This window comes from Dysidea avara, chromosome 11, assembly GCF_963678975.1.
Source record: "Dysidea avara chromosome 11, odDysAvar1.4, whole genome shotgun sequence".
Taxonomy (NCBI): Eukaryota; Metazoa; Porifera; class Demospongiae; order Dictyoceratida; family Dysideidae; genus Dysidea; species Dysidea avara.
In genome coordinates, this window is record NC_089282.1 from 21089553 (window position 1) to 21113121 (window position 23569).

Sequence of the window (23569 nt, forward strand, 5' to 3'; positions counted from 1 at the left end):
TTCTTTACCACAGGAAGAAGAAAAGATGAAGTAGATGTACTTTAAATATTTTATCAGTAAATGTACAAATTATATATATAATACATATATTGATTACAGAAATCTCCATGGTGGTTTCTTTGTAACTGAACACTCTACAAGGTGACTTCTTCTAGATGTTCTCTCTACAGGGTGAATTGTTTGTAGCTGAACGATCTACAAGGTAACTTCTTCTAGCTGATCTCTCTACAGGGTGATTTGTTTGTAGCTGAATTCTGTGCAGGTGATTTATTTGCAGCAGAGCTCTTTACAGAATGGTTTCTTTGTAGCTGAACTCTCTACAAGGTAACTTCTTCTAACTGATCTTTCTACAGGGCAATTTGTTTGTGGCTGAATTTTCTACAGAGTGATTTCTTTGCAGCTGAACTTTCTACATGGTGGTTTCTTTGTAGCTGAACTCTCTACAAGGTAACTTCTTCTAGCTGATCTCTCTACAGGGAGATTTGTTTGTAGCTGAATTCTGTACAGGTGATTTGTTTGCAGCTGAGCTCTTTACAGAATGGTTTCTTTGTAGCTGAACTCTCTACAAGGTAACTTTTCTAGCTGATGTCTCTACAAGGTCACTAGTTTGTAGCTGAACTCTCTACATGGTGGTTTCTTTGTAACTGAACTTTCTACAAGGTGACTTCTTCTAGCTGATCTTTCTACAGGGTGATTTGTTTGTAGCTGAACTCTCTACAGGTGATTTGTTTGAAGCTGAACTCTGATGGTTTCTTTGTAGCTGAACTCTCCACAAGGTAGCTTCTTCTAGCTGATCTCTCTACAGGGTGATTTTTTGTAGCTGAACTATCTACAAGGTAACTTCTTCTAGCTGATCTCTCTACAGGGTGATTTGTTTGTAGCTGAATTCTGTATAGGTGATTTGTTTGCAGCTGAGCTCTTTACAGAATGGTTTCTTTGTAGCTGAACTCTCTACAAGGTAACTTCTTCTAGCTGATCTTTCTACAGGGTGATTTGTTTGTAGCTGAATTCTGTACAGGTGATTTGTTTGCAGCTGAGCTCTTTACAGAATGGTTTCTTTGTATAGCTGAACTCTCTACAAGGTAACTTCTTCTAGCTGATGTCTCTACAAGGTCACTAGTTTGTAGCTGAGCTCTCTACATGGTGGTTTCTTTGTAACTGAACTCTCTACAAGGTGACTTCTTCTAGCATATCTTTCTACAGGGTGATTTGTTTGAAGCTGAACTCTCTACAAGGAAACTTCTTCTAGCTGATCTCTCTCTGCAGGGAGATTTGTTTGTAGCTGAACTCTCTACAGGTGATTTGTTTGCAGCTGAACTCTCTACATGATGGTTTCTTTGTAGCTGAACTCTCTACAAGGTAACTTCTTCTAGCTGACCTCTCTACATGGAGATTTGTTTGTAGCTGAACTCTCTACGTGATGGTTTCTTTGTAGCTGAACTCTCTGCAAGATAACTTCTTCTATTGATCTCTCTACTGGGCGATTTGTTTGTAGCTGAACTCTCTACATGGCGGTTTTTTTGTAGCTGAACTCTACAAGGTGATTTCTTCTAGCTGAACTATCTGTTTCCATAGTTGCATGAACTCTCTACAAGGTAACTTCTTCTAGCTGATCTTTCTACAGGGTGAATTGTTTGTAGCTGATCTCTCTACAGGGTGACTTGTTTGTAGCTGATCTCTATACAGGTTACTTGTTTCTAGCTGATCTCTTGAATTCTCTTCAGGATGATTGCTCTATTAGGATGACTGCTCTATTAGAGTATCTCGATCTCGCACTTGCTGCACCAAGTTGGATTTCGTGTTATAACTCCGTGGCTTTAAGTCTGATTCTTCTACACCATTGATGAGCCTTTCTAAAATGATTACTCCATCTGTACAACGATTTTCAAAGCATTATCCCAAGCGGTTTATCTGGTAGGCATGGCAAGCAGTCGTTTTTTTATTAGCTAATCTCGATTGCGTAATTGTTACACACTGTTGGTTTTTCGTTCTATGTTCCTGGTTTTTAGCTCGATTTCTTTCAAACCACAAAAGGTTTGAGGTTCAATAGTTAACCTATTCACCCACCGATTTTCAGCTTCTTCCCATACGCGGTTTACCCAGTAGGTGTGACAACATATTGGTGTTATTTTTCGTGAATAATCGCTCATAACTCTTTGCCTGTTTATCGTATTCCAGCCAACGTTGGTACCGAGATGCGCCTTTACACCCCCCTTCTGTGTGCCAAAGTTCAAGGCAATCGGATATGGCGTTCGCGTTTTATAGCAGTTTTTGTAAGTGTGCGACAAGAGGAAGAAAAATAAAAAGAAAAAAAATTGAAGAAACTAAGCCAATTTTTGAAGTCGCATATCTCGGGAACGCGTGAAGCGATTTCGCTCACATTTGGAATGTGGAGTGCTGAAGTTGGAGGGCATGTCCACAGCAAAAATCGTCTTGTTTCATCAAGGAAGCACAAAGTTACGGAGGTGCGAAAATTGCGTTTTCTTTCTTCCTGTCAATATACTCACGGGTGTTGCGTACTGGCTTCTTGGGCCGCACAACACACTACCGCGTGTCTTGATCCCTAATTTAGTCATGGGTATAAACTGAATTAGGAATTTAATGTCCACTAGCATATCTTCTGGTGTAGGCAACCTCCCCATTTGAGCTTAAAATTCCAAGAACATTGAATTTGTATTAGCATTAACATCATTGCATGGCTGCCACCTTTGATTCACAACTTTGTCACCTAGGCTTTTGAAGACCATACCATTTTTGGCTGTTTTGTGTGGATTTCACTTCTTTTTGTAAGGCACCAAAACCACAGCTATGTTTTTATCCACATTCTTTTTGTCTATACAGACACAGTGATAATTATAGAAGACAGAATTATAAATGGATTGTATTGCATGTTTGTAATTATTATCAAACAGTATGGTAGTACTGTTTGAGTAGGGGTTATCCCCTAAAATAACGTATGCTGCCTAAAACGCTACCTTAAAAATTATCCTAGAGACATCTACGTGATGATAAAAATTACCTTTACAGAATAATATTAACATAAAACACAGCATTATAAACAAGGAAACACTTACAGGCGGCTGGATATAAAATTTAAGAAAAAATCACTGAAACTTTTGTGTGCCGGCCTACCTGTTTGACCACAGTTGCTAGTTATAATGGCACTACTGTGTTATATCTGTCACTATTGTGCCATATTGGCTTGACTTCCGATCACATGTTGATCATACCTTCACTACCTTGTTGTGCATAACCTCTCCAGGGGGTTGTCGCGTAGGTGTATGTACTTGGCTGTATGTGACCTGATCCTAGTAACAACTAGCATATTAAAAAAATATTAATATAAAAATAGAAGTAGGGATCAAAGAGATAAAAAAAGAGATAAATGATGGTATTACAGCATTGCTCTGTGCTACATTGACATGTTATATATAATTATTTTGTTCAACTTCAAAGTAGGGATTTTCCCACCTAGCTATGCTGTAATACTATCATTCATCTCTTGTTTCCCTACATTTTATTGTTTAACTGGATCCCTACTTCCATTTATACGTGAATAATTTTTCAATATACTAGTTGTTATTATAGCTGCTTTATTAGAGTATCTTGGGTCATTCACCTACCAGGGTGTGTGGTCAGTATTTCACATTTTCATTGTGCTATATAGCATTATAAATACAGCTGGACCAATAAGGATGTGTGGTCATTGTGATTGAGCAAATAAAGGCTGGAGGCCAAATGAAGCAGCATACAGCCACCATTTTACGCCACAATAACAAACTCACCAGTGGATGTGCCTTTTGGGGTTCTGACAAGTGTGTGCCCTCTTCACCTTGTCTTTCCTTTTATCTTCAATCAGGCTGGTCATCATCTTCATGCAATGAAACCAAATTGAGGTGTTAATTTTCTGTATCAACACTTCCCTTGAGCTGCAAATTTAGACACCACAAAATTATTTAAAGTGCTTACACTTGGTAGATACCTGTAACTTCATGATAGATTTGAGACAAGATCTTGGTTGATTACACTGTGAAAAAGGTGGGATATAATATGGTATTTCCAGTGGCTTATTGAATACAAATAAGCCTTAATATAAATCCTGTATTATACTCATCTTATACTTTAGTATAATGCATACTATACTATTGCATGTATGGTTTCAGTTTAATTACCACAATACTTGAAGTAGCTTATATCTAATATAATGCCCACACTATATCATCACATATATGGTTTCAGTATGTTTAACACATTAACTAAAGCCTTGTGTGGGACTGTTAGTATAATACAGGTTATACCAAGCTTTTTTGTATTCAATAAGCCACTGGAAATACCATCTTATATCCCTCTTTTTTCACAGTGTTAATAATGATTGATCATGGAGACCACACCTCTTAACAATCTACTTGCTCAATCACAATGACCACACACCCTTATTGGTTTAGCTGTATTTACAACAATGAATATATGAAATAAACGACCCATAGGCGGTTCCAGGATATTTGGTGACTGGTTTCTGATCAAAAGCACAGCTAGATTTTAAACGAAGACCAAAAAAAAAAAGGTCGACACCTCCTAAGAATGGCTATTCTCCACTAAATAATATTTGTATCACTGCTAAAACACATAAAAATATTTATTCACAACTTCATAGTTTGCTACACTACTCTGAATACTGTGACTGCTATATTAGAGTGACTGGCTGCTCTATTAGAGTATCTCAATCTAAACGTGACTGGTTTCCGGAAACCTCAGAAACCCACCTGGAGCTGCCCCTGTGACCACACACCCTGGTAGGTGAATGACCCAAGATACTCTAATACACAGTCACCCTAATATAACAATCACACATGTATAACTGTATGCTATAACAAAAACTAAAAATAATTATTAATTAATAAATGGAAGTAGGGACCCAATTAAGTGATAAAAAGTACTGAAACAAGAGATGGATGATGGTATTACAGTATAGCTAGGTGGGAAAATCCCTACTTTGAAATTGAACAGAATAATTATTGTGGTTTTTACTATTTGAATATTCTTTATTCACAACTACCAAATATTCGAATATTCTTTTTCAGCATTGGTATGGATGAGATATCAATAATCCTGTTGTACAAGTTATCTCTTTAATACAATTCAGAATCAACATGATTTGGTCACTTATGTCATAGATATGCTTATGTAGGATCAAGCATTTCCATGTACTCTACACACTGATGTTATATATTTCCTTTGAAATGAATATTTGAATACCAGAAATGGTATTCAAATAATAGAATATTCGTTTGAGCCCTAATGTCAATGTAGGGATTATCTTTTTTTCACAGAACTATATTGTAATACCATCATTCATCTTTTTGCTTCACTATTTTTTATCATTTGGATCCCTACTTATACTTTTAAATTAATTTTAATACATGCTAGGACTGGGTCACACACATTCACCTATGGCACAACCCCGTGGTGGGGCTTTGCACAAGGTGGTAAAGGCATGATCAACATATGGTCAGAAATCAAGCCAATATGGCATAATAGTGACAGATATAACACAATAGTGCTGTTATAAGTAGAGGCCACTGAAGTGCCAGTACATCATTGGTGTAGCAATGGCACAGTGATGTGTACACAGTATATATACATACAAAACATACAGGAAAGAGTTATACATTATTGTAGTATTGCATGTAGCAATATATTATTGGTATCACCGAGATGAAAATTATACTACATAGCAAGCCATGTGAAGCATGAAGCATAAAATTGTAAACATGAACAGAAACGTTCCTTTTCCTCTACCTCTAATAAGTTGTGTTGTTTCTGTAGGCAATGAAAAGGGTGTATTAAACCAATGTTCACTGGGTACAGCAGGTGGAGTTTCTCTGTGGGAAGTGGATATCACAATGACACTTACTTGGTTCAGCAGGTGGAGGACGTAGAAATGGCTTATCAAAATGATGCTCACATGCTACAGCAGGTGTAGTTTCTGTAGGTACAGGATAAGGGTTATCAAATCGATCTTTATTCTGTCCCAACCATGGAGGGCCTTGCACAGGCAGGAAAGGTTTTGAGTCTCTCTTTTGCTTCAGCCATGGAGGATCTTTTACAGGCAATTGAGGTTGCTTCTTTCCCCAATCAGGACTAGCAGAAGAACTGTTGTTTCTTGGAGAAAGGGGTGGCTGCGGTTCAGAAGCTGGTTGAGAAAATCGATTGGTTTTAGCCCTCAATTGGTCTGCTGTTGGAAAATCAAAATCGTCTTCTACTTCCCTGATTGGCTTCTTGCATGCTGGCGGAGGCAATGGCTTCCGCGAACCAGCTTTTCTATCAGCTGGTGAAACACTCTTTTCCGCTTCAAACATGTCTCTTTTAGAACTAGTACGTCCAGGTGGTAAGGGTGGGGGAGGGGAATCCCCTTCCTTTTCCCGCCATTTTCCTCTACCCTTAACAGCTTGTCTTGGCTCTGTAGGCAATGGAAAGGGTTTATCAAATCGATGTCCACTGGGTACAGCAGTTTCTGTAGGAAGTGGATATGGTTTATCAAAACGACGCTCATTTGCTACGGCAGGTGCAGTTTCTGTAGGTAGTGGATAAGAGTTATCAAATCGATCTTTGCTTGCTTTTTTCTGTTCCAACCATGGAGGGTCTTGCACAGGCAGGGAAGGTTTTGAGTCTCTCTTTTGCTTCAGCCATGGTGGATGTACAGGCAATTGTGGTTGCTTCTGTCTCCAACTAGGACAAGCAGAAGGATTGTCAGAACTTGAATTATTTTGTGGTTTGGATCCTGAAACTTTGCCACTACGTGAAGGAGGTTTGGGTGACGTTGCTTTAGATGGGATTGTGGGAGGTTTATCAAGGCCAGTGTTCTATAAGTGATACAAAAACAGTTAATATAATTTCATGCCATGTACTGTACAAACTAAACCTTCCACCCACTCCCAGGAAATTTTACATTTCAGATTGCTTCTGGTGCATTCTCAGGTACCTGAGTATGACCAGAAGTAATCTAAGTTTATTACTGTTCTGGTCTGCTTGGTACAGTTCTCAGCATATAGTTTTAAGAAAAAGTTTAAATGAAAGTCTTACAACAACTGCAATGAAATATATGTGATTGAGTCTGACAAAACTAGCCTTATCATACACCACAATAGTAGTGTATAGTAGGGACCACAAAGGAGCAGGCGTAGCCCACGAAACAACATCACCCAAAAAGCAGCCTCAATTTTCCCAGACAATGATGAGGCAGTATTGGTTAGGTAAAACTAAGCCCAAACAAGCTTTCAGATCGACCCGAAACGCTTTCCACAAGTTGCTATGGAATTTTAAATTTTTTTTATTCAACGGAATTTTCTACTGACTGACTGACTGATGCCTTCAGACAAGCATAACTCGATAATGGCTAAGGCTACGTGCTTGATTTTTTCACTGTTCAACGTCGCTTCAGCCCGAGAAGTGCCTTTTGGCATACCGCAGTACGTACAATGCATTCTTCATGGACTTACCAGTGTCCTCCTTTGTGTCCCATTCATCTTTGCTGACAGCGAAAAGTGTCAATTTAGTGGTAGCACCCCTTCGTAATGAAAATCGTCCATATTTTTCAAGTGGCTACTTCAATTGCAGAGGTGTTTTAAAACAGTTTTTGATTCGTACTGCTGTGTAACGGGTTAAACATAGCCAACAACGAAGCGTAATGGATACTTCACTTTCCAGACAATAATTTATATAACTGGGGCGCATGGCACCAACCCTTTCTTTCGGTATGCGTGGGTTGCAGAGATGCTTTTCGAACAGCTCTTGATTCGTACTGCTGTGTAACGGGTTGAACATAGCTGACAACAGCGCGTAATGGATACGTCACTTTTCAGACGATATAGCTGGGGCGCGGCACCATTTCAAATGCAGTATGCATCACCAATCATAATAAAATTATTTACAAAAAAGTTAACAAACAAATATTTCAAGGAATTTATAACTAGAGTAGGGACCATAGCACATCGATAAAAAGTACAGAAACAAGCTGGAGTAGTGCACGATATTAGATCACAGTTAAACAATAAGAAGTGTTATATCCCTACTGTGCATTTCCATTATGGTATCTGGCGCACAGTAGGGATATAACACTTCTTATTGTTTTACTGTGATTTAATATCGTGCACTACTCCAGCTTGTTTCAGTACTTTTTATCGATGTGCTATGGTCCTTGCTCTAGTCATAAATTCCAATTTTTTTTGAAATACTTGTATTATAGCCTTTCAAATTAACAATTTGTGAGCAAGGTGGGAATTTGAAACTTTTTCAGGTTAAAGCTGTTGCATAGCAAACAAAAAGGTGGAAAAGTTTCAAACTTGGATGTCTGAAAAGGCTATAAAAGTGGTTTTGTCACACTGAGTCTCATATGAAGTGTGTATTTTGGTAGTTACAGTAGAGGGGAGGGAGTTTGTCAATGGAAGGGTTAATAAAGCCCTGCTTCATAAACTGACCTGGTCATTAGGTTAGTCTCAGGGTGTCCATATTTACACAGGTTCAAATGTACACGCACACACGCACACCTACCTGATAAACAGGTTTTGAATGGACTGTCGGTGGTGTAGGCCTGGTAGGTTCAAAAACTGAATCGCTATCCTCCTCAACTTTGTTTTTCCGTCTCTTTAGTTTATCCATTAGCTCATTACTGGTGCCCCCTGTATCAAATGGTTGGCCAGACATCTTGCGACTTGATGGTGGAGTCAATGGTTTTCGAGCAGTGACATGATGAGCTGGTGTTCTCTCCTTCATTGACGGAGACCGATGGGGCAGAGTAAATGACTTTGGAGAATACTTTGTCGGTTGTAAGTCTTTTCCATTCAGCGTGTTGGTGTTCATGTAACCAGGACCACTACCTAGAGCTTGTGGTATTTGTCGCATCGATGCAGCCGGGATTGTTGGATCAATATATTCATCATCATCTTCTTCATCATGATCAAACATGCCACCCCCAGATGATGATGTGACTGGTGCTCCACCATAATCATCATGAACTGAGGCGGGACGGATTCTCCTATCAACTGATGGGTAGTGATACTCCAGGACACCACCTTCATCTGGTGGTAGTGGGCCTACACTAGATGGGGCAATGTATTCCTCATCATCTCCTTCATCACTCATGTCTTCATAAATCCCTCTCTCTTCCTCTTTCCTTTTCTCTTCTGATATTAGCTTGGGTGGGAGTAGAGGAGGTAGAGTTTTCTTCTGTTTTGGTACATTTGCTGTTAGTGGGTTAGCTGCATGTATGGCAAAGAAAACAATTGAAATATAACAGTGCTAAACAAACAGTTTTGATTGTCTATACTAATGACTAGTTTACCAAAACTACAAGTTGGTCTAGTTTTGTATTAGTCCTTTTATCAGTTCAGAGGGCTCTTCAAGAAAGGAAACAGGAACACAGTTTGAGTGTATATAGTATTGCATGTTTCGTGCATACATGCCTGTGTGTATAGTTGGTAAAGTGTGGAACACAGAAGCGCATGTACATTTCATATATGATTACCACAGGCACATGTAGAGGCACCAGTTGCAGGTTCTGTGCCTTTAGCTGGAGTGTTATTGACGATGGGGGAGGGGGGGTATTATGATTTTTATTAAAGTTATTTCCTTTGGCCTATCTTTATATTTCTCTAGTTGGTTTTGGGCCTTTTGGGGATTACTTGGGGCGAGTTTATTACTTACCGGCAAGTGGATTTTAAACTATTGGTAGCATATTTGTCTGTTGCACATATGGGAGTTGTTGTAATTTCTTTATTTTTAATTTTAGTACATGAGGAGTAGTAGGAAGTTTTCATTTAACACTGGCTCATGGATTGGTTGGTTAGTCCTGCCTTGTTTATTGCTGTTACATTGTGCATACATGTGTGTATCAAGGCTGCAACGAAGGTCAAATTTTACCCTCTAAAGCTTGAAAGAAAGCCATCGAAGTTTCAATGGTTATGTCATGGTAGTAATTAATGATCATAACTGATGAGTATACACCCATATAAGGTCTCATAATTTGTTGTTGCAGCTGTAGTACCATGAATTTTTTTAATGATATTTGCATGCTTCCTAGACTTTTGACTGATTATATATGGCAGTATCCATAGCTCAGCAGGGGTAAAACCACCTTCGATAGTTACAAAACCTCTAAGCCTACATGCTAGCACTTGTAAATGATATTGTACCTAATACAATTCCTCTGACTAGAAATAGAAAAATAACTATTTACATATTTGTACATGAAAATTGCTAAGTTCTGCAATAACACACTTGTCACACTTCTCATTTCGTGCAGACACATTCTTATTACACTAATGCTAAACCATCATCTTTCTTGATAAAGGACTCTTCAAATTATGGGACCAAAATACAAACACCACATTAACAGCTCGGGAACAAAACTTCATAATCCTTTATAGTTTTACCTTCACTTTTTCACACATGTTTTTAAAGGCCTGTTCTCCAAGTTGGACATATATTGCATATAAACGACACTGTAAACCTCTCTATAAAGAATAGTCCTTTTAACAGTCCCTTTGTCTATAAGCCTCCACCAATACAGTTCTAAAATAAAAGATAATCTCCTTTTAACAGTAAAAATTTGTCAAAATCAGTTGGTCCCAAAACTACCCTAGAGATTCCACTGAATTGGTTTATACTTTGCAATCATTTCATGTGCCAGCAAACATCAACAGGTTCTGATGTAAGTATGGGAAAACCACAGAGTTTTGTAGTGAGATAAGACAATGATCTTTTACGACTTACATATTCCACAGAGATCACAAATACAATCAATCCAGCTGGTACGATCATTTTCACTGCTGGCTTGTAAATCGTGGCTATAACCACCCAGGATTAGGACAGTGAACCTTGTTGACGTGTAGTTGTCTGGTTCTATCTCTCGACAGCGAACCAAGTTGATGCTCTTTTTAGCACCGACATATTTGCCTATGCCGGTCAAATCAATCACCTTGTTGTCCCAAAGCTCACATTCATACACCTGGTCCTGTGATAACAGATAAAAGATCTTGCTGAATCATGTTTGTTATGACTACAAATGGTCATCAAAATAAAAAATAAAAATCCCCAACCATAGAATATGAAAGGAAGCCCAACATGTACACAAACACATGGTTGAACAGTGACTACATACACTAACTAGTGCTGTTTAATCTCAATATCCCATACTGGAGAAAATCCTTTAGAAAAAAGTTTGCTTCCTGGTTTTTTGGTGGAAAATTCCAACTGATGCAACAACCAAGCTAGGTGGGAGTATTACATAAGGCAAGCAGTGATTTAGTGTTATAAAAACAGTTTAGTAATTGAATCATGCACAAGGCTACAAAGGTTTAGAATTACTAAATTAGTGGTTGAGTCATGTAAAGCTTCTACAAATCCCTCTCAATTTCAAAGGTGCTACACCTATCATTACAACTATTTACTGAATAGCAGCTGAGACCAACAAGTTTTATTCAGAGTTTGTAACAACTCATTGTTTGCAAAAACTTCGATACAAGCAGCATCATTGATTGATCAATCAAACTATACAAGTTTAGTAAATATTGTCTGTAGTGAGTTGTACAAACTTCCAGGGTCTATATTACTAATTTGTAGTCATGAAAAAAATAATTAAGCCTTAGCAATTCTTTGAACCATTATTGGCCAAGAACATACACTAAAGCTAAGAGCGAAGCGAAGAACTCCCAAATCAACCTGGAGACCAGGGGCAACATTCATGTCAAAGACCAAAGAATATATGAAACACCAGCTATCTTGAAAGCAATGCCATGCCCCATTTCCTAACAGAGAATTTACACAGCTCACATCTAACACAAGGTCCTAAACCAAAACTCTTGGCATTTAAACGTGTAAATTAAACCCACCTTTTAAAGAATGGAACCCCCAAAAGGTGTCTGGTATATTATGAAGTCCCACAAATAAGAGCTACATGCCACATTTATAAACCAGGGTTTTATAAATCTATGGGGCATAAAAAATGGCCCACACAGTCAAACCAATTATGTACTTTTTTTTTTTTACAAAAAAAAAAAGTAAGATGAGGCAACTCCTCGGCAAGTCTTTGTCAACACCGTTACGTTACGCACAAGATTACACTTAATGCAGTGCTTGATAGTAGGGTAAGAGGTAACGCTTACCTCTAGCACACAATGTAGCATACCATTAATGTTTTAAACTTGGGGCTTCAAGTCAAAGGCACGCAAGGGGTCCGTCACGACCCTAGCATCCTGTACGAGATTCCGAATCCCACGAAATTCCAGGCAAGATTCCAGATTCCAACCCAAGATTCCAGATTCCAAGCAAAATTCTGGAATCCAGATATCCAGTTACAACTAGCTACAGAACTAGTTGTAAAAAGCTCAATAATACTCTAGAGGGCAAGATAGAAGGTTTTCTGAGCGTAAGGATGATTCAGAAAGCTGCTTTTTATCTTGTAGCAAGTAAGTAACTAGCTATATATAGATCTAATGTAGGCTTTACAAACTTTGTATACAATCAATTCAATTCAAAACATACTATTATATTTCAATGATCATAATAGCTATAAGCACATGCAATGACAATTAGCTAGCTACCTCGACAAGTACAAATACATGATGTCTATAAATGTTAGCTACACCGTGGCGTGGAAATCCAAACTAGGACCCAGAACTATAGCTATATAGTAGGTAAGAACTTGCTGTGCATGCTGGGATCATGAAAAAATCATTTCTCTACAAACCTTTCCATTGTTTTGACAGAATCTACATCCATGTAAACAATAGATTCTTCCGTGTCAAATCAGTCCTGATGCAAGAAAATATATTTCTGTACATATCCTGGTAACTTTTCTTTCATCAATAATAACAACTCGAGTGGCTACACCATTTATCGTAAAGACAGAGATTCTAGAGGTGAGGGTGTTTTACTTGCTGTTAAGGATAACATCACTAGTAGTCAATTGTCATCCCCACCTCATGTTAAAATCCTAACTATTCTCATCTCTACATCAAATCCATTTATAATCAGTGTTGTTTACATTCCTCCAAACTCTTCTGATACTTACCATGAATTGCTGCATAGTTACCTTACCAACCTAGTCAACGAATCAAGTCCAATTATTCTCTTGGGAGACTTCAATCTCCCTGATGTCAACTGGGCCACTTATAGTGGTTCCTCACCAACATATAACAAATTTTGTGACTTACTGTTTCAGCTAAACCTCTTTCAACTGGTTGATGAGCCAACCCACAATCAAGGAAATACTCTGGACTTAATAATCACTAACAATGAAGATATTGTGTACAACATATCTATTCATCCCCATTACCAACCGATATCATCTGATCACTTTATTGTCACCTTAAGTGTTAAGTCACATGCAGACCATATACCCTCAGACACTCCACTAGTTATCTTTGATTACTCTAAAGCCAATTATCCTGGCCTCATCAATTATCTATCTCATATTGACTATACTACCTATGAACAGCTATCTGACATAGACTCTATCTGGCTCTTTATCAAGAACAATATCACTAGGGGAATGGACCTAAAATTAGAACCAGCTCTTCTCAGTTTCCTAAATGGTACACTTCAAATATACGCCATCAGATTAAGTGTCTTTGGACTCTACAAAAGAAATACAAATCTCATCCTACTGATCACAATTTGAATTGTATAAAAAACAGCAGAAGATAACCTCCAAAACAGCATCCAACAAGCCAAGGCCAACTTTGAAGCAAATCTAGTCCACAATTTTGCTTTCAGTAATGGCTCAAAAATATAATATCAGCATGTAAGAAGCATCATTAAATCTGCTTCTATCCCTGCTACAGTCTTCTTTGATGATAGTTCTGCCACCCAAGATATTGATAAAACTACTTTGTTCAACAGGTACTTTTACTCTGTGGAGTACCTACTCCTTACCTCTATTTGAGGACATGCCTTCTACAAATTCTACCATTGACTCTATCAATATCACTGAAGACGAAGTCCATACTGCTTTACTATCTCTTGACCCTTCAAAGGCGACTGGTATTGATGGAATTAGTCCTGCTGTCCTAAAAAACTGTGCTATTGTTTTAACCAAACCTTTACACTATTTATTTTCATATGCCATTTACCATTGTTGTCTTCCTTCCGAATGGCAGATACATTGCATCACCCCTATTTTCAAAGCTGGCAACAAAAATTGCATTACTAATTATAGACCTATATCCCTACTCTGCATTGTGTCCAAGATACTTGAACATATTATTCATGAAAAAGTTACAAAATCTATTTCTAGTTGTATCTCTACCTCACAATTTGGATTCATGAAAGGGCGCTCAACTTTGCAACAACTTCTTATCTTTCTCAAAGATATTTATGAGCACAAAACCCAAACAGACGTAATCTATTTAGACTTTTCCAAAGCTTTCGACTGAGCTCCTCACAATGAACTAATCTTCAATTGTGGCAAATTGGCATTACTGGCAACCTGTGGTGGTGGTTCAAATCATATTTCTATAATAGATACCAATGTGTATGATTCAATGGTTCCTACTCAACTCCACTTCCAGTTTTATCAGGTGTGCCCCAGGGTAGCATCCTTGGCCCACTTTTGTTCTTAGTTTTCATTAACAATTTGTATCTACCCATTCATCATTCCAATGCTTTATCTTTTGCAGATAACACTAAATGCTACAAACTCATTTTTGAACTACTTGATTCTATCAAACTCCAGGATGACCTCAACTCCTTATTTGACTGGTCTCAAGACTCAAACTTATCTTTTAACACTAAGAAATTTATTCACCTCTCCTTTAATACAAAGTTCCCAACTTCTTACAACATTGATGATTCCTTGATAATATCTAGCAACACCCATCGTGACCTTGGTATCATTCTATCCACCGACCTGTCCTGGAGAAACCAATATCACCACATTTCATCCAAAGCTTATCGAACCCTAGGATAGCTTAGACGTACATTCAGCCATTCTATTAACACAACAACTAAAAGAACTCTGTACATAGCACTAGTAAGGTCTCAGCTCCTGTATTGTTCCCCATTGTGGCATCCCTACCTTATCCAAGATATCTCTGCTCTTGAAAGATTACAGCGCCGAGCTACCAAATACATCCTCAACGATTATGTTTCTGATTATAAAACTCGCCTTATCAAACTCAACCTACTACCATTAATGTATATTTATGACCAGTGTGACATTCTGTTTTTCATAAAATCAATTCAAAATCCATCTGATCATTTCAACATCCGGACCTTCATCAAATTCTGTCATCATTCTACTAGGTCTTCTTCCAGTAACAAACTTGAACATGTTTTTATGTCATCTAATCAACAAAGAAACTTCTACTTCAACAGACTTCCTCGAACAATCAACAGCTTACCAGTAATTGACCTAACTCAACCCTTTGTTACCATTAAATTTCAACTAACTAAAATCCTATGGCAGCATTTTATGAGAAACTTCGATCCAGACAACCAGCATAGTTTCCATTTTACAAGTCCTTGTAGCATCTGCTCCAAACATCCCAAGCCACCCAACTTTGTTACATTGTAATTATATAAGTAATAATAAGTACTTAATTTAAGTTATGGGATCTGGTACTTACCAGATTACCTTTAGTACAATTGTATACGAACTTACTTTTATTGTTGTGCAACCATGTACACCTGTAACATTGCACTATAAAGCTAATAATTGAACTGAATTGAAGAAACATCCGAGGTAAAATCAGAATCACTACGAACAAAAAGAAAAAAATTAAAAAGCCATCACAAATTAATTTAAAAAATGTTTACTACCACTGCATGGCCACTCAGCTGGCGAGAGGCGAGGCTCTGGGTTAGCTATTGTGCTATCACTCGCCGCTCGCTAGCTACTGGTATCTCGAGCACACAGCTACCTCAACAGCTACGTAATCAACCACGTCGCAGACCACGTTATTGCACGTTCTACACTCTCTTGAATCCGTAAAGAAGTCAGCTCAAATACTTTGAAGCAATTTGATTGATTGAGACCATTATTAATAAATAATGAAAAGACATAGCTACAAATCCACAAAAAAAAACAAAAAACCTCGGTCTCATGCGACCACAAAATACTGGTTTGCAAATGAACCCAATGTGGGCATGGCAAGGGTGGAAAAAAAAAGAAAAGAAAATGACCTACAGATATATAAGGCTATACAGTAACTACATGTATAACATACAAGTAAAAATTAGGACTACAATAATTACGCAAGTACTAGGTTGGACACAGCCACTCCCTGCAATCTCTCGCCATAAAAATTTTCTGGGATGCTGCAACACACACCTTTGAGGCATCATCTAGTAGTTGTCTCACTGAGGATTGTTCAAATTGAGCAAGTCGGGCAGAACAGGCCAGATGCAGAGCATAGGCGTGCGCTATTAAAGTATCCGGAAGTTACCTGAAATAAACGGATTTCTATCGAGCCAGATTCCAAATTCTGTGTGGGAGTTATATATATATATTTGTTAATGTACAGACTCAATCATGAGTATATTCGTACATATGTAGTTAGCTACTTATTTACAAATTTATATAATTGTTAAATAAATCAAGAGATGGAGCTTGGATAATATGATCATCTAGTTGGTTCCATAATTTTATTGTAAAAGGAAAGAAGTTGTACGGGATTCCAGCTCGTGTCGGACCCCTCGAAGGCGCGAGTATATTTTTTGTGAACAGTGTTTTCTGGTGGAACTCCATCCCATTTGACATTCTGTCTACTACACGCCGCACTACTTTTAGGCGAATGCTTTACAATTTTGTTTCTGGTTAAGTCATGTATGTTTTTAATGTAAAATTTTTATTTCACTGTACTGTAATTGTCTTTGTAATGTATCCTTAGTTCTTTGGTTTTGTATTGTATCGTTTTTGTAGGTGGTACTCATATAGGCATATTTGCCTTTTGTATTCACCTTACCTTTTGGTTAAACAAATAAAAATTAAATTAAATTTTACAGTACGCACCCTCATTCCCCATCAGTTAATAATGACATCACGCTACACCAAACAGTACCTTCTTTTTGCCGCCAGGTTCGCTATAAGTCAATCTGCCCTTCTTTACGATAAACATGTTTTAGTCGGGTGTTTCGCTGTGCAAGTCCAGTTGCCTTGTAAATTTACGTTTATTATAAAACAAGACAGATGCTAAAGCATGTGGGGGCGAGCCTGAGCTATGTTTTATTTGATGCTTGATTGCATATAGCTTAAGTTGAGTAAATTTAGCAATATGTTAGTGATCTCATAATTACATTGGTGAAAATAGCTAATGAGTATACAAAAATTAGTGATTTTGTTAATACATCAAATATGCCTAAAATAGCAGTTATCAACCGAAGGTAAACCGTGTGTTTTGCGTGCATGCTTAATATGTAGCTATATGAAATTAAGAATGTGCTAATGAAAAGGTTGCAGGTTCGATGCTCAGGCTGGGTTCTGTACTGTTGTTTCCTTGAGCAAGAAACTTTACTTCCATTGCTCACAGCCACGCAGCATTCGGACCTGTGTGGACAGCTTTGATTGTGGCAACAGGTTGACCACATGCATACAGTTTATTGAAGTTATGCTCTACTACAGCTTCAACTGTTGGGGAAAGATATAAAGGGCATTATTAAAGCTAGATGAATCAGAAACAGAGCAGGTGCTCTTGTCAAAAGTGCTTTGAAAATTATCAGTGGAAGGATTGCCATCATGTTGCACAGGGTCCTGCTCTTGATTTGACGGCAGTTACAAAATGATCACTGATGTCACTGTAATCTGGTAACTGCGATAGTATGTGATGATCAATGGTGACATCGGAGTAATACATATTGTGCTCAATCAGTGCTCTAAGGACAACTGATCGACGGACTTTGAAGTCCCTGTGAGAGGTAGTTGATCCCTCTCTCCTGACAATAACAAGATCTAGAGTAGCTGGACATCTTGGCAAGCTGTTGATAAAGGATGTGATATCCTGCGGAAGATTTAGGATGTGGCCACTATAACCATATTGACCATAGGGAAGACGATACACTGACATGATTGGCAGAACCCGTAAAATCAGCATTTCTTCAACCTGAGATAGCCCCTACGTATGGAGTAAAACAAAATGTGCATATTAAATATGACATACATGGACACCATTAAACTGCTGCTTATTGTGATTCTATAGTACAGTGATGTGTGCCATGTAAGGTATAATATGACTCCATACAATATATATGACCAAACAATTTAAACTTACAGTGAGCTCAGGTGGGACTGGTCCAGGGTCCATATTGTTGGCAGCAGAGTACAGCTTGGGTAGTATAGAATCATTATGGCAACGATTGCATGCACCTGCATGATCATTGGTGCTAAAATCATGACGCTCTAAACACATGGAACATAGTTGGCTCTGCAATGTGCAGGGGTGTAGGTAGTGGGGGTTCAGGAACCCCCCCTGTAAAATTTAGACTTCTGCAAGCAGGATCCTAACACACCATTTAGTGTGGCAGGACAAAATGAGTGAGTTGATAAAACTTACATTCATCTCTCAGGGAAGGATTTACAGAGGTAACATGAGCCCTCTTCAAAACTTGTTAAAAAGATCGATATACTCTAATAGAGCAGTCAGGTATACACTCTAATAGAGCAGTCAGGTATATTCTAATAGAACATGCATGTAAATATCCATGTCCATATGAAGTTTTTCAGACATTCCAACATTAAATGCAAAACTTAGCATGACCTTATACTGCTATAGCTTTGGTGTGCAGTGTTTAAAGATATAGAGCTCCAGTAATTTATCACTTTTGTTATGCAAAATTAATTCATGCTATGCATATTTGTATAGTTAGCTATATTGTTTTGATTGTCATTTGTATCAGTGGATTCATGGCTCCTATACCACAGTGAGATATAACCATCACTTACAGATTACTATATGTGTCTCTATGTGTTATGCTGTCTGTTTCCACTAGGTGACTTTATCTAGTACCATCCTCATCCCTGGGGCACTTAATGCATCATAATTAATGTACTTTTTGCATAAAATATAGCAATTTTGCTGAGTTTTGATTTATTAAAATATTGAAAGTCTCTCAGCGGCTGGGGGCTGCGCCCCCAGACCCCTGCTTCTAGTAACTCAATGCTGGTGCTGGAACCCCCCTTCAAAAAATCCTGGCTACGCCCCTGATGTGGCTAGCTTTCCATGAAATTCTTGCTGCATTCTCCTTACAACATCGTGGTCATCAATAGAAGGATTAATATTAGAGCTGTTACCATTTCGTGAAAGTAGAAACAGTGTAGCTTGTTCAGTGTCTTTCTCTACGAGTTTGATTCACAACATCCGTCTGTCTTCGGTGGTTAAGCCTGCACGCCTATTTCTGTCATATGCCCTCCGTCTAGCCCCCTGTCAGTGTGATAAGGTTCTATTAGTACTACAAGTACAGCTAGTTAGCTCAGTACCTGGTCTCTCTTTCTTCAGGCGTTTCAGTCTTGTGCTCTTCGTAGTCTGTCGCGCTCTCTCCTTATCTAGCCAACCTTTCTTCTCGTTCAGCCATCAAACCACGTGCTAAGCCATGTAGAATAAAGGTACACCGCTCATTCGTGAACGTGACGTACGTACCATTCCTCGACTATACTGGGGCTCGCTCAGGCTCGCCCCCAATAAGATCTCGTGATCCTCGTAGTGCTCTGACCACACCCACTGTTTTCAAAGGAAGGCTGCTCATTATAAAATTGCCACGAAGTCGATAAACTAAGCTTTTTTTTTTTTTTTCCCCGGGCTAGATGGACTGCCCTTGCCACCATCCCCAGCACTAGGTGTTAAAGTGCTGGACAGCTGGAAATACCAGCAATCAAACAAGGCCGCCAGACTCCAAGCGACCCACCAGATCAATGTTAGTAGTTGATGGACGGCCAACTGAAGAGCAATAACCCCTCAAACACATCACTGCAGATCTTAACAATGAAAAGCAAAGTCTACATCGCAGCCAGAATAAACATTTGCTGTAATTAATGCTGCGTTTCTCAGCCAACATTGAAGCAAGCTTCCTAAAAACTGTTGTAGCAGTGGGCCCCATGCCACCAGTAGCTGCAAACACCAATGGTGAAAAGCAAGCTCTCTCAACCTCTCTAACACGCTCATCATATGCCCGTCTTTTTTTCACGTTCATGAAGCTGGTAACATCTGGACAATTGGGAACGAAAATAAGAGCGCGCAAAAGGGTTGAAAACCCTGACATCGAAAAACACACGCTGCCTATTTTGACCCCAAAAATCCCTGGCAACAACATCAAAACGGGCACCATCTTCACTATTGGCAGTAGCGAATTGCAATGGCTCACCATCAAGAGGCTGGAGAGCAGGCTCAACACCAACATCACTTCACACTTCACTCAACAGACTTGCAGTTAAATCTCTGACTTCATTGTGGCAGATAGATGGAAACCCGCCACAGGGACAAGTAAATTAAGGCATGCTCCACACAAAAGGGTTTACCACAAACACATGTCTGAGGCAAGTTAACAGGTTGCCATCCAAATCTTAAACACAGGGCATCATGAAACTCCCCCTTGCTTAAGGCAAACCCATGTTCAGCAATAGGTAGCGTTGTTAACCAGCACAATGCGCCTCGCTCTGATGCAGCTTCAAAGGCACATCAAATAAACTAAGCTGAGATGCTCCAGATCGAAGGGTATGTAACATGCAACTCCCTCAAGATCTCATGAAACCCTAGTTAAAATCTGAAACGCAGCATCCAGTGTGCTTCTTCCTGGAAGGGTTGAAATGAGGAAATGTACTACGAGAACGGAGAAACGAGTGGAAAGATAAATTTTGGAAAGCTCTAAGCTTATCTTATAGGTCAAATTATTATGGGCGTAATTACTTATTAAAGTTACAGTGACTGCTTAATCTTTAAAATGCTTTACGATGTAGCAAACGCAAGCATGCACAAGACAGCTAGTATTATCAACATTCCTTAAATTTTCTTGTCACATGACTTCAAAATCGCAAGATCAAATCTTGGCTCATTTAAAATGACCTTTGAGACTTGCAAGCATAAAAAAGTTGCATACAGTTTTAGTCATGCAGAATCAGATCTATGGCTTTCTGAGGTTTCCAGACTCTGGTCTAGCATTTGCTTGACTTGCATGAATAACGGCCATTCTGTCTAATAGAGCATTCTTGACCAGTCTGTCCAGTTAACAATTATGCTACTTTCACATTTCACATGCACTGTTATGGATACATGGTTTGCACAGCTATAAAATATTATATACAAACTTTTTCTATAACTCTGACAACCATGGAACATAGAAATTTTTTAATAGAAAGCTATTTACCAGCTTCGGTACAGAAAGGGGGAAGGGTTGTAGCAAAGATTATGGAGGGGCTTAGGCACTCTAAAATTATCTATAGCTATCATTTGAGACTTGAGAGCCCTAGCTCAATGGCATCAATACTCTAATAGAGCAGTCACAGTATTTTTAAGAGGAGCAGTGTTGCAAGCTACGTGTGTAGTTTTATAGTTGGCAAAGGGCAGTTATTGTCAGCAGGTATATAGTTACCTTTTTTAAATTTATCTTTTTGGTCTTTGACTTACAGCTAGGCCATGGTGTCACCAAGCTAGACCCCCAGTAAATAAAAGGTGTCTCCTCCCTCCTCTCCCCCCTGAATTTACATTATTTTAGTGTCTTTAATAGCTGTCAAGTTCAAGCTTTGCTGTTATCAGATACACTAGACTGCATTATTAGCGTATTTTGACTGCTCTTGGCTGTGCAAAACACAATAATATAATATTGCACATTCCTACAGCTGTTACTATACATGTGTCTGCTTGTCATTGCTGTCACAATAGCATCCTAATGCAGTGCTCATGAAAACACAGGAGATGGCATCTCTACCTGTCACCAGACATGAAACTCTGATAAGTTAGACAGTAAGTAGTCATGTTTTAATACTCTTAAGCACCATTCCAAAGATCCCAATGCAGTGGCTGGCCTGCATTGTATTTTACTGTTTTATGGACAAAAGGGTTCCCCCCCTTAATTTAGCAATCTGACATCAAAGTTATATGGCGAATTGGAAATGACATTATGTGCCCAGTATGCAATTTGACATCACCTGTTGATGGGTGCCACTTTGAAGAGCATGAAAGACTAGTAATAATAGTTCTTAAATGTCTGTAGGTTTGTATATTAATGAAAAATGTCACAATATACACACCATGTACAATAGTGTGTCTATTGCAACATTTTTGTTGTTGTGTCAGATACACTTTGAGTGTGCATGGCATACTTCATTTTTTACAGTGTATGAATTTTCTCTAAGGTTAACCAATATAATTGCTTTGGTGGAAGCCACTGAATTTTCCACAGAAGAAACTCTGATGTACCTCAAAGAAGATACCCTAGTTATTCTTGCATGCACATTATTATTAACACAACATGTACACCATGCGTAATACTCTTTTTCATGTAGTATGGCTTCAGAGGGTGTCATAGTATACTTAGTCAGTTTATATATACCTTATCTATAGTCCATACTTTCAATGCAATCTGTGTAGCCTGGGTGACTGTCCTATTTAATGACTGGCAGTTAGTGAATTAGCAGTAGTGAAGTTATAATCATAATCTTCTGTGCTTTTAATGAATCTGTAAATATGGATAAAAATTTGTATGACTGAATGCGGCTGACCCCCCCAGGAGGACCAATCGCTTAAAGTTTATATATATGGCTACTTTCACATGTATAATAGGTGTACCAAGAGGTATACAAAGGTAGCTATAGGGGGAGTTTGAAGCACAAGATGAAATGATTTAGCTGAGTCCCCAAATATGCAGCTATACACCCAGTGCATGGAGTGACCATATTAAGTAGGTCCCAACAATAGCTAAAGTTTACTTTAATTAATGTCATCTTTGTATTTTTCAGGGCATGTATATACTAGGGATGTGTGATGCAGTAAATTCTGCGTATCATGCATATGTATCAAATGCATTCAACTCTTTAAATCGTCAAGCAGCATTGCACAATATTCAGCATTTATGTGCATCATTCTCCACTATCCTTATCAATACTTACAGGACTGATGTCAATCTATACATTGGAGGTGAAACATTGCTATCAGAAGAGGGTAGTATCCAGGGGGATCCCCTGGCAATGCCCATGTATGCTTTGGGAGCTGTTCCTTAAATTAAAACCTTATCTGATGACTTTAATTTGTTAAACAAGTTTGGTATGCCGATGATGCTACAGCTTGTGGATCCTTGCCTGATATTTGCCGCTGGTGGAATGAACTTTTATTTGCCAGTCTCCCTTCTTTCCTTTAGGTCAGAAAGCACAATATCTCCTATTGTATCTACAACACAAAGGAAGTAAAGCTCTTCACAGGCTATTGTGTTGTTACACATTTGGGACACAAGGATTTGGCAGCTAAATTAAAAGATGCGATGGAATTGCACAATTTTGAGGATGAGCTAGTTTGTTCAGCATGTGGTGAGGAACCATTACCTTATCTTCATCCTGATGTGTTGGAAGAAGTTTTTGATGCTATTAGCACAA

At 38.5% G+C, this 23569-nt stretch overlaps 1 protein-coding gene across 1 annotated transcript in view; it reads right to left on the reverse strand.

Moving 5' to 3' along the window:
- LOC136238722 (uncharacterized) overlaps window positions 1-17165 on the reverse strand; it is a 41132-nt gene extending 23967 nt beyond the window's left edge. Inside the window, exons 1-4 of the mRNA XM_066029284.1 lie at window positions 17058-17165; window positions 10771-11011; window positions 8551-9257; window positions 5915-6863 (exon numbers count right to left, since the gene is read on the reverse strand). Of these exons, the coding sequence (XP_065885356.1) occupies window positions 5915-6863; window positions 8551-9257; window positions 10771-11011; window positions 17058-17114 (1954 nt within the window). The 5' untranslated portion in view covers window positions 17115-17165. The remainder of the gene's footprint in view (window positions 1-5914; window positions 6864-8550; window positions 9258-10770; window positions 11012-17057) is intronic.
- Between the last annotated feature and the right edge of the window lie 6404 nt (window positions 17166-23569).